General features: G+C 52.3%; 3 protein-coding genes across 4 annotated transcripts in view; 2 read left to right on the top strand and 1 right to left on the bottom strand.

Moving 5' to 3' along the window:
- TRMO (tRNA methyltransferase O) overlaps nt 1–379 on the top strand; it is a 40057-nt gene extending 39678 nt beyond the window's left edge. Inside the window, exon 7 of one of the 2 annotated variants that reach the window (XR_009738085.1) lies at nt 107–379. The gene's annotated coding sequence lies outside the window, so the exon portion shown is untranslated. The remainder of the gene's footprint in view (nt 1–106) is intronic. The other variant, XR_009738086.1, reaches the window with a different exon arrangement.
- A 4993-nt stretch (nt 380–5372) lies between these two features.
- Nucleotides 5373–8400, bottom strand: FOXE1 (forkhead box E1). Its single transcript, XM_061425765.1, has one exon. The coding sequence runs from the start codon at nt 7860–7862 to the stop codon at nt 6741–6743; it is 1122 nt and encodes a 373-aa protein (XP_061281749.1). The 5' UTR covers nt 7863–8400; the 3' UTR covers nt 5373–6740.
- On the top strand, nt 7861–10612 carry LOC133253482 (uncharacterized). The gene is made up of 3 exons (XM_061427080.1): nt 7861–8319; nt 8390–8912; nt 9684–10612. The coding sequence occupies exons 1-3, from the start codon at nt 7861–7863 to the stop codon at nt 9920–9922; spliced, it is 1221 nt and encodes a 406-aa protein (XP_061283064.1). The 3' UTR covers nt 9923–10612.
- Nucleotides 10613–11738: the final 1126 nt, after the last annotated feature.

Below are 11738 nucleotides of genomic sequence, written 5' to 3'. Positions count from 1 at the left end.
GTTGAGTAGTTGTATGAAGCTTGGATGAAATCTAGGATAGAAGCAAAGTGTTACATGGGAGGGGGAAATTTTGAAAATGCTCATATTAAGTATAATTTTCTCATAGTGGAAGAAACCCTTGGACTTCCCTGGTGGTACAGTGGATTAGAGTCTGATGCCAGTGCAGGGTACATGGGTTCAATCCCTGGTCCAGGAAGACTCCACATGACTCAGAGCCTGCGTGTCACAACTACTGAAACCCATACACCTGTGCTCCACATCAAGCGAAGCCACTGCAATGAGAAGCCATTCCACTGCAATGAAGAGTAGCCCCGGCTTGCTGCAACTAGAGAAAGCCTGCTCTCAGTAACAAAGACCCTGCGTAACCAAAAATAAATAAGTAATTAAAAAAAAAAAAGACCCTTCACAGGGCTGCTCACGAACACACCATGCTTCTAATCTCATTCCCTTGTCCTGAGGTCTGGACCTCTGCAACAGAATAACATGATCCATTCGTATTTGAGCTGAGTTACATACTGGCTGCTGTGGGGAATGAGTGAGGAGAGCAGTGGAGGGATCAGGGAGCTCTGTGTGTGAGGCTGATGCTGTGATCCAGGAGAGGGATGATGGAGGCTCCTGCTAGGTTTTGTCCTTGGAGGTGCAAGATGGGATTAGGTGGTTCCTGGAGAGGTAATGATCAAAGCAAATTTGGGGTGACTGGAACACATAGGAGTGTCTAGGAACAGCAAGTGGGGTGTTGGCTGGAGCCTAGAGGTGTAGGAGGGCAACTGTGGGAGATGAGGCTAGGAAGAGGGTTGGCATAAGGATCATGGAGGGCCCCAAATGCCAGGTAAGGAGTTTGGGCTCTCTGGTACAGACAAAAGGGAGCCTGAGCCCACAGGACTGGAGCTCAGCTTCTGGAAGTGAGGCTGGCAGTGTGGGCAGAATGGGGGGTGGAGGTAACAGCATCCAGGGGTGGGCTTGGCTGGCTACAGGCGGCTGAGAGCAGTGGAGAGAGTTGGGCTGTATGAGGCTGTGCTTCTCATACTTCATCTCTGGTTGCTGATTGCCTCCATGCATGAAAAATCATAGCTGGGAAGCCGCTCCAAGTTCTCAGATAATGAGATAAGCCGATGTTCTGACCAGGGCAGAGATCCACCCTGATTCTGGCTCCCAGTCCCTTCCTCAACCTGGGAGGGGCTGACAGTTGATCCCCAGCGCCTCTCTGACTACTGCCTCTGCACCTGGTTAACCCTTCTGGGCTGAGCTGGAAATCCAAGCCTCAGCTCTCAGAAGAAGGGTTGTGGGGCTGGCAGAGGGGTATGGGGAGCTCCACAGGGAGCAGTCGTCCTTTCCATCCCAGGAGTTCTGCTAGCTTTGGCCTCTACCTGGAGAGAAGAGGGAGGGCCTCCCATCCTCTTCTGCCCTACCTGTCTGCCCTGCTTTTTCTTTAGTTCACTGCTCAGTTTGGGCTGAAAAGCACTAACCACACTGCCTTCCCTCTGGGTAGTTCTAAGCTATGTATTTAACTGATCCCAGGCTCGCTTTACCCATCCATAGAATGGAGGGCCCCCACCCAGTTGCACTCCTTCTCCATCCCTCAACCCCCACCTTCACAACCACCCCCATCTGATTACTTCATTTCCACATTGCCTTTTATGAGGATGATAATCAAATGTAGTCTCTCTCGAGGGAGGCATAGATTTTAGTCAGGCTTGGACACTTACAGCTATGAGTTAAGTCACGTGTCCCTTTAGCTCTGTTGAAGCTCTATACACACACATCGTATTCCTATTTATTCTTATTATTGAAAACTCATGTGAGCACTGAGATGAGAGTCCTGGTTCTTCCACTGAGCTGCTCTGTGATCCCGGGAAGAAAATCCAGTCTGGTACATGCCCCTTGTCTGAACAACTTTTCATCAGGGACCTTCCCCGCCCCCTCCAGTTATTTTGTCATGCCAGCCCCAGCAGTCAGCACTTCTCAGGAACAGGATGAGCACAGAAACTGAATTCTCTAGAAAGCTGTGTGTATTGGGGGTGGGAATAGGGGGACTGTGGGGATGGTGGGGGTGGGGGGGATTCATTAGGGCACTCATAATCTTGGGCTGTTCAAGGGACCCTTAAACTGCTTTACTGGAGGATCCTTCAGCTCTTCCTGCTGGCTATTGGGTCCTGAAAAGTGAGCTTTATTTTTCTCCTAAACCCTAACTAGCCCAGACTGGGGGTTAGAGTTGCCAAGCTTAATCCGTATTTAGGCAAATGACTGCTGCTTAGAGGATACAGAGACCAGAGCCCAAGGTCTCCAAAGTGGCTCAGCAGGGAGTCAGGAGCCTGGATTCCTGGCCAGGCTCTGACACCCCAGCTTTCAAGATGGTTTCAGATACACTCTCATTGAAGTCACTGTCACAGTCACACCCATCAGACAGGGAACATGAGATGAGATGCATTCGAAAGGTTAGGATTCCAAGACTGTAAAGTATACCCAAGGGTGGAGGTGAAGGGCTCTACCCCAGCCATCTCTCTCTGCAGCCATCTCTGGTTGGGGCTCTTGCCCAGAAACAGGAAGTTTCTGGAAGTTATTCTGGGGTCTCTGATCAACAATGTACGTAACACTTTACCCCTCACCGACACCCCGCCCCACACTTCTCTAAAGCTTTGCCTCTCTACGTAGGGCAGAGAAATGCTTCAGGTCTTGTTGAAATGCAGTTTGTGTTTCAGTGAATCTGGGTAGAGCTTGAGAGTCTGCATTTCTGTCGAGCTCCCAGGGATGCCCATGCTGGTAGTCTATAGCCCACACTTAGAGCTACAAGGCCTTTGTCTCCTGTGCAGGACAGCAGGGACAGCAAGCCTGCTCTCAGCCTTTCTACTGGCTCTTGGAGAACAGCATCCTGGATTCAGATGACCAAAAAAAGAGGAGTTCAAGAATATGAGCATGAAAAGGGACCTGCCACCTAGGTTTGCAGATAGCGCAACATAGGCTGGTGCAAGTTCGGTCAAGATCTCCAAGTATTTCAGTGACAAAGTTGGGATTCAGGCCTCTTGCAAAGGAAAAACAAAAACTAGAAAAGATACTCACTTGAGGTGTTTTCTGTGCTTTCTCTGGGTGAATTAATGTTACCTTGACTCTTCTTTCTGTGGTTGTTGTCTTTTTTTTTTTTTTTACAATGAAAGTGTACCAATTTTGTAATAAAAATGTAATTTTAATGAAAACATTCTCACAAAGTTCTTAGTAAATGAGATTATGTTTATGAGTGTTCTGGATAAACTATAACTGTGTACAGCAGCTTCATGTCATGACTGTGGAATTCAGCCCAAACGCTCACGAGTTCATTTCAGCGAGGTTACCTTTACTCTTTCAGGCGCACGGGTCGTCGAGTTGAGGAAGCCGATGCCGTCACCATCCACAGCCGCCGAAAGCAACTTCCTACTCCCCCTTGGCCTCTGCTGTGGGAACGCTTCCCCTAGCGCTGCAGGAATCTTTCCCCTTAAACCGGGGAAGATTCCTTAATCCGTTTTCGTGGTAAACGACCTCGGGCCAAGACTCCTTTTGTTGCTGGTTTCTTAAACTTAATTGCAAGCAAAGTTAATTTGAAAGAAAATAAATGTTACAGCTCTGGGGCGAATTCTAACGAGCCTTGGGAAATTAGAGAAGAACGCATCTAATTACCCACAGCCCGGGGGGCGCCTGCACACGACGCTGGGGGTGCAGAGCCCAGATAGGGGCACACAATTTTTTTGGTTTCAAGATAGGAAGAAGAAAAAAGAAACACACCTCCCGACTCTGAGCCCCTAGACAGGGAGGTCCTGTTTCGCGGTTTGGGGGTTCGGAGAGTTGGACTGTCGCTAGACGCAGCAATGAATGCTCTCAAGGTCCTAGAATCGCGCGGACTGCTCGGCCGCGTGGAGGGTAGACTCGGCTCGGCCCGTCTGTGGTTGAAGCGCCCGGATGGCCCGCGAGCTTTGGGTGCCGCCGGCTGGCAGGAGGCCGAAAAGCGCCGACGTTCTCCAAAACCTCGACAGTCCCGCTGTCTTTCCGGGCTCTCGCTGTGCGCACCCAGTTCCCAACTCGCAGCGTCCCCTCTCCCGTCACATACTCTGGCTTTTGGCGCCATCTCACCCGTCGTCCCAGTTTCCAGAGAGAGTTGGGAGTGAAGACGCGTGCACTTTGCCTCTCCATCTTTCTCGTTCACCCGGGTTTTACCTCGACGCTCCAGGAGGCTTCGGGATAAGCTGGCGCTTTTTAATTGTAAAGCCCTTCTTCCCTCGTGTGCCAAGCGCTTTACAGTTTACAGCGTATCTACCTCTCTTGATTCGTTTAACTTCAGGAGGACTCTGAGCGAGGGGTCACAAATTACTACTCACAAATGAGGACCCTAGAGAAGGGACTGGTTAATGGCGCTGTCAAAGCAATGGACTTGCTAAATAAAACACAGAGAAGGGTCAACCACCGCATTAACCGGGCGCATAGACTGCCCTTTTCCAGCCCTAATCCCCTAGCTGGGCTTTAGGCAGCCAAGGACAAGACCCTGGGGTGGAAGCCTTTCAATTTCTGACTACTGCCAGCTAAGGAAATGGCAACCCACTCCAGTATTCTTGGCCTGGAGAATCCCAGGGACGGGGAGCCTGATGGGCTGCCCTCTATGGGGTCGCACAGAGTCGGACACGACTGAAGAGACTTAGCAGCAGCAGCCAGCTAGGCAAGGCATCCTGATTTCTGCCTGGGAGAGCCAGACTGTCTAGCTGCACATGAGAACCTTTGAATTTCAACCTGTAAGGATCCATAGGGAGATAAGGGAGGCCTAACACCTAGGCATTTCTAAGGTCACAGGGCTAGGTCTGAAATCTGGACCTACTGGTCGTAGGGTCAGTGCTGCAGCTGCTCCCTGCCTCCAGGTGGTTCATTACTACCAGCAGAGTTCGGAAGGACCAGTGTCTAGACTCTTGCTAACACCATAGCCATCAACCACACACTGCTATTGAGCCCTTGGCTTGTGGTTAGTCCAAACTTGAGCTCTAAGTGTAAAATACACTCCAGATTTTGAAGACTTAGTATGAAAAACATACACTACCTCAACAATTTTTATACTGATTATACCTTGAAATGATTGTTTGGACAAATTGTGTTAAATACAGTATATTATTAATATATTTCACTTGTTTTTAAAATAAATGCAGCTACCAGAAAAATCTTAGTTACATGGGCAGCTTGCATGATATTTCTATTGGGCAGCACTTTTAGACAGATACCCATCTGGACTGAATCACATTCACATGTCTTTGTGAACAGGATAGAGCAATCCACGAAATTAAAAATTACCAATGGTTTTCAGTCTTCTTTCCCACACTCCCCAACTCTTCCCTAGTAAATTAATTACACAGAAAGAGGCTGCCTTTCTCTTGCCAGAACTCACTTACTCAAAGATCTTTATTAGAAACAGTTCATATGAACACTCAAGTTTATCTGAAACTGCACAACGAGCTTCTGAAATATTTAATGCTTGAAAGTTTTGCTCCAGAATCAAAACTTACAAGATATCTCCTGAGAAAGGTGGGGAAATGGTTGGATTTATTATTTTTTTTCTGATCTTGGTCATCTTGTAGCTTAAAAGAAATAAATGGAAACAAAGTTAAATACCAGTTTCTTTCTAAGCCTGCCTAACTGCCCCAGTTTTTCTTTCTTTTTTGCATGAAAAGATGCCAGGGATGGAAGGGCCAGCCCACAAAATGAAAGCCCTCACCAAGAGACTCAAGAGAGTTTTGTTATCTCTTTGACTTTTAACTCACCCATTGGGTCCAGGGCTTAATGAAAAGAAAGAGTGGGCAATGGACAAATGTATTTCTACCTGCCTCATTGGAAAACCACATTTATGACCCAGCAGTAATAGCTGCCGAATGATCAGCACATCATGCTGAAATTGTGACATAATTGGGGCCTGGAGCTAATCCAGAGTTGCTTGCCATGAGCTCTGTTCCCATTCCCTGGAGTAAGGTTAGGCCTTGGGTGGCCCATCCATGCTGCCAAATACGCAGGGCGGCAGCAGCCCTGATGGGCCCTTAAAGATCATATGGGGCACGGTTGGATTCTACAGCTCTCTTGTATATCACATGGGAACCCTGCAGGGTGTGAGTGATGGAACTGGGTCACACTGTGGCAACCCAGCACAGTCCGGATTCAGAGCCAGGTTTGCAGTTCTCAGAGGCTGGGAAAAGCAGGCCTCGGTCAAGCTAAACAGAGATCTTTCCCATTTTTTAAAAAAAGTTACTTCTTTTGCAAATTTGTCCTCCTCACCTTATGTGGGAAGACGCTATAGGAGTCTTTTATTGTAATAAGACAGTCAAAGGCACAAGAGGTCGAACTGTGTAAAAAGAGCTTTGAAAAGTACAGGGAAGAGTGAAATCATGTGATTCTTCACCATTCCTCTAGACTCTGGAGTAGACGCTACCTTGTGCCCCGTTTAGAGCTAAGGGCCCTCCCCGGTTAGAATGTCCAAGGCAAGACCTTTGGAGCTGCGCCTCTGTGAGGGTCTATTGTCCCAGTCCATGGGCCTAGGACGCTTCTCCCCACCTCCCATTTTCAAAGCCGCCCGGTAGGCGCCCGGTGTACGCGGTGCACCGGGAGTCTGCGCCTGTCACGCCGGCTCGGTCCCTGCCACGTGGCTCTCAATTCGGCCCTCTGTCCAGTCCTGTCCTCAGGTTTCGTCGATACTTAGTTCGTAAGGACAGTCGAGGTATCTATGAATTTTCGCCTGTATGCTCCGCTCACATGGCGGACACGAACCGATCCACTGCGCCTGGATAGGCAGCCGCGTGGCGAGCGTGGTAGGCGCCTCCACTGCCCGCTCCGAGCTGCCCACCAGGATTGTAGCAGGGCCCCAGAGCTCCGAACTGGCCGGGCGATGTGCGCCCATAGAAGTCCACCGCAGTCTCGACGCCGCCGCTGCTGCCACCCGCGGGGGGCGAAGCGGGCCCGGCCAACCGGCCAGTCGCTGCGAAGAGGGCCCCGCCGGCCCCTTGCGAGTACGTGCCGTCGGGGCCAGCGTACGCGGCCGCATAGGCGGAAGTGTTGGCGGGTCGGGCACCGGCGCAGCCGGCCGGCTGGTAAGCTGTGCTAGCGGCAGAGCCGCCGGCCGAGGCAAAGGAGCAGGTACCGGCGGGCCCCGATGGCGCGGGGCCCAGTTCTGGGCTGAGCGGCCGCTCAGGCACCAGGCCGAACACGCGGCACGGGCCTGGCGAAGCAGCCGGGTAGTAGACCGGGGGTGGCGCGGCGAGCGACGGTGCTGCATAGCCTGCATAGACCGCGCCAGGGTAAGGAGGGCGCGCAGCGGGCACCCCACCCGGGAAGATGGCGGCAGCGGCGGCGGCCGCAGCGGCGGCGGCGGCGGCGGCCGCGTCGTGCATGTAAGCCGGGTAAGTGGACAGGTCAGAGCGCTTGAAACGCTTGCGGCGGCGCAGGAAGCTGCCGCTCTCGAACATGTCCTCGGCGTTGGGATCGAGCGCCCAGTAGTTGCCCTTGCCCGGGCGGCCGGCCTCGCGCGGGATCTTGAGGAAGCAGTCGTTGAGTGTGAGGTTGTGGCGGATGCTGTTCTGCCACTTTTTAGGGTTGTCGCGGTAGAAGGGGAAACGCTCGGTGATGAACTTATAGATGCCGCCCAGAGTGAGGCGGCGCTCCGGCGCGTGCGCTATGGCCATGGCAATGAGCGCGATGTAGCTGTAGGGCGGCTTGCCCCGCTGCAGGGGGCGCTTCCGCCGCCGCCCACCGGCGCCGCGACCCGCGGCCTCCGCTGGTACCCCGCCGGCCCCCGCCTCACCGCGCTCCTCCTTCACGGCCGCCAGCGCCTCCGGTTGCGGCGGCGGCGGCGGCGGCCCGCTCTCGGCCGTCATGGCGCAGCCGTCCCGCGTCCCCGAGGCGTCCCCGCTGCCTTCGAGGATCGGGCGGCGGCTTTGGGAGCTGCGGGGCCCGGGACACTGGGTCGCGGGGACCAACGCTGGTTCCCTTTGCAAAGAGCTGAGAGGGTCCTCGCAGCTGGCACCGGGAGCTTCCCTGGCAGGGGCTCGCAGGAGGCTTGGCGCCCGCGGTTTCCGGACTGGCGGTCTGCAGACAGAGGTTCAAGTGTCCCGCCTACCGACGGCTCTGCTCGTGTTCTGGACCTCGAAGCCAGGCGCCGGCAGCGACGCTGGTACTGAAACTAGACTCCTGTCTAGGGCTGAAGGGTCCTTTGCGCGCTGGTGCCAGGCGGTCAACGGGTCTGGAATTGGTCCTGGGGCTGAGGCGCTGGCATCAGTTCTGGGCTTCCCGCTGATTCTGAGGATAACCGTCGAGGTCGCGAGTGCAGAGGAGGTTGCGGGCCCAAAGGCCTGAAACGGTAGCAGTTAGTGCAGGCGTGGGCACTGTGTTGGGGGCGGCCTAGGCCGCGTCCCTGAGGCCGCAGCCGCTGAAAGCGCGGAGGGCAAGGAGTCGAGGCGACGGTAGCGAGGTCGCGGCGCGGGCCAGGCGCGGTGGCCGGCCACTGTTCCTCTCCGAAGGGTTGGCCTCCAGCCGCCAATACTTCTGGCGAGGCGCTCCCCTGCACACACCCGGACCGGCTCCTCCCTCCGCGGGTTTCTCCTCCTTAAAGGCGCCGGGAAGCTCGGGGCGGTGCCGGTTCCCCGCCCGCCCCCTACCCCCCGACTACCCGCCCCCTGGGCCCCGGCGCACCTCCCCAGGTAGGAGCAGCTGTGGCGGCGCGGCGGGAACCACACGATCGGAGCGCCGAAGGCGCTTGGAGATCTCCCCGGCCGGTTCTCTCTGCGCACCGACGGGGAGAAAGAGGCCGAGAGAGGCAGGGACTGTCGGCGCGCAAACTCGGCGCTTCCGGACTTTACCAGCCTGTATAGAAGGCTGGGACCCACAGGTGAAAGGAAGGGCTCGCTTCACTTTTTTGGCTGGAGAGGGTGAGAATTGACTGAGGGGGCTCTTGGTTCTTGTGGGTGGGGGCGAGGAAGGGAGAAAAAGTCCCAAGTGATTGGCTCCCAAGGTCTTTGGGATGATTCTCAAACCCTAAGTCAAGGCTTCCCTGGCCATTCTCCATCCAGTCCCTCGTCTTTCAGACAGAATTCCTAGGTCTTATAGAGGATGTAAGTTGCTACAGTTCCACCGCGACTTCGCGGATTAGCCACCTCACACCTGCCTACGTCTGTGTTAGTGCGTTTCCTCGCCATGTGCCAGAGGCAGCCACTTTCCCTCTTTGGGTGCTAGGCTCCTCGACTGTACCGAGGTTTTGTATCTCATGTCCTTCCATTGCTGATATTTAGGGAAACACCGCACTACCCCCACCTCCAATCATTTATCTTTGGGTGGCTCGGGACCCCTCTCTATATGATGGGGAGTGAAGCACAGTTTAAAGAGGATGAAGGCTGGGCTTCTGCCCTCTCGTGGTGATCTCCTCCAGTTCGCTCAGGCCAAGAAGACTCCAAGCAGCCGAGCCGCTCCATCCCGAAGCGGGGCGGAGGGCTGAGAGAAGTGGGGGCCGGGGGAGGGGGAGCTGTGGCCGTCCGCCGGCGCGTCTCCTTGGAAAGGGGCTGGCACGGGGGACCTGTTTGCTTCGAGGGTGTCTGGTTTCTGAGTTCGTTTTCTGCCACTCCCCAAGACCGAGCTCGGCCTCACCCAAGATTTCCTGCGTCGGTGGTCCCGCAGATCTGTATTCTTTTTATGATCTTTTGCAGGGAGACCTTGGGCCAGTCCCTTCCCACCCGCAAGCCCACAGTTTTCTTTTCTGAGAATTGAAGGAGGAAAAGCACGTGCAGATCTTGGAAGGATAAGGAGGAAGGCTTTTATCCTTAGGATTTCGAGACTCGGTGCCGACAGCCAGAGGCTCCGGCCGAGATGCAGCTTTCCGGCTGCGGATGCAGGGTTGGGGGAACGAGCCGCGAGAGCACGGGCGGCCAGCTTTCAAGGGTTTTAGTCGCGTTCTTCGCGGCAACGAGCTCCGGGCAGACCCAGCCCCACCAAGCACTGGGCAACTGCCTTCGGAAGCAGGAGGCAGAGAGTCCAAGTCCTCGCTCCGCGGATCCGGGTATGGAAGCCAATCGAACAATTTACATGAGGACCTTCCTCCGCGGATGCACACTCGAACGACTGGAGAGGCTTTTCACTTGCTCAAAACACTCCCAGCTTCCTTCTTCCAAAGTAACCACGCTTCGAAAATCCAGGTTTCATCCTATTTTTTTTTCAAAGGGGGAAAAGGTTTAAAGTTGTTAAATTTTAACCAGATTACATCCTAGCAGTCTTTTAATACTGAATTTTATGGTTCCAAGATTCAGATTTCCAAATGTTAAAATTTGGACTACTATCCTAGCATGAATCCCTAAATCAAATAATGTGTTTCTGTAATTCTAAGATTCTATGACCAGTGTCTAAATTCTTTGACTGTGATTATATCTCTATGACTTTAAACTTCTGTTCAGAGTGTAAAAGCATATTCCTTATATCTTAAGATGCTGGGAGTAAGATTTTGTGCCTGAAAATATGATGCCACTGTTGGCAGTTGTAACTTCTCTGTTTTAGACATTTTTGCAGCTCTAAGGTACATATTGCTTAATTTTAATTCCTGTCTAGGAATGTCTGATTGGAAGATTTGGGTCCTATAAATCCACATCTCTCTTATTTCATTCTAAGATATTAGTACTAGATCCACTATTCTATAACTCAAATAATCTAACAATTCTTATAATATTTGTGACCATATGCTTTAATGACTTTTTAAGCTCCAGTTACTATGGTTAGAAGCCTCCATGTCTCAGGATGTTTTGATCCTCATTGTTTTGTGACTGTGGACACACTCTTCTAGAAATCCGATTCGTTTTTCTCAAACTTTTCAGCTACTGAGCTCTGCCTATGCATCAGACCAAGCGTTAGCATCCTGAGATTAGAATTATTAAGACTGTGATTCTAGAATTTCATAAACAAAGAATCCTTAAAATGCTGTTCCATAAATGTTTTATTCTAATAACACATTTCAAAATTCTGTACTTTGAAGATGTAAAATTTGAATTAAAGGATTTGAGTGAACTGGGACAGTTAACCCGTTTGGATCAAAACTATACAGAAAGATCCGCTCAGTGCCAGGCCACTTCCTCAGTTTCCTCTCATCCAGTCTTCACCTCTTCTCTGGGGCAGTGCTCCTTAATATGTATAGGATTAACAGACCCATTGAGAACCATTTGAGAGCTACAGAGTTAGCTCTTGTCCCTTGGAAATCATTCTTTTAGTCCAGCTGGGGTGAGTTGATGTTGATATGAACAGATGCCAGGTGCTTTCCATCCTCTTCTGACTACCTACAGCCCTGAGTGTATCCTCAGCACCTTTTGGAAAAACCTTCCCCCTCACAGGCTATTTTACGTTAAATTCTGGGGGGAGAGGAGGAGTGCTGCTGATCTGTAGAAGATGCTAGAGCTCTTCCCCTGACTACCGAGTTTTGAAGTGCCCTCGGAGAGTTTCGTAAATATAAAGGAGGGGATTCTAGGAGTTATGGGAAATTCCTCCACATCTTTGGACCCAGATGCAGAGGTACCCTGCTCTTAAGGAAATCTTGGAAATTCAAGCTGGAAGGAAACCAGGCCCAGATTGTCAAAGGGGCTTGCTTAAAGTTGTGTAGAGGAGGTTCTACACTGAAAGGGAAACGCAGGTATTTGGGGCCTTACCTCCTGGGCCTGCAGCCTCTCTGTCTTTTCCTGAGTTCTCTGTCCTCACTTGTGCTTGAAGTCCTGGCCCTCACCAGT

Source organism: Bos javanicus, chromosome 8, assembly GCF_032452875.1.
Source record: "Bos javanicus breed banteng chromosome 8, ARS-OSU_banteng_1.0, whole genome shotgun sequence".
NCBI lineage: Eukaryota > Metazoa > Chordata > Mammalia > Artiodactyla > Bovidae > Bos > Bos javanicus.
This window is presented reverse-complemented; position numbering and strand designations above follow the sequence as displayed.

What these genes read in the sequence shown, in the direction of transcription:
- LOC133253482 (XM_061427080.1), top strand. Translation starts at nt 7,861, where the DNA reads ATGGCGCAGCCGTCCCGCGTCCCCGAGGCGTCCCCGCTGCCTTCGAGG. An exon ending in AGGTCGCGAGTGCAGAGGAG is followed by an intron (nt 8,320 to 8,389) that starts GTTGCGGGCCCA and finishes GGGGCGGCCTAG; the next exon opens with GCCGCGTCCCTGAGGCCGCA. An exon ending in CACTTTTTTGGCTGGAGAGG is followed by an intron (nt 8,913 to 9,683) that starts GTGAGAATTGAC and finishes GATCTTTTGCAG; the next exon opens with GGAGACCTTGGGCCAGTCCC.
- FOXE1 (XM_061425765.1), bottom strand. Translation starts at nt 7,862, where the DNA reads ATGACGGCCGAGAGCGGGCCGCCGCCGCCGCCGCCGCAACCGGAGGCG.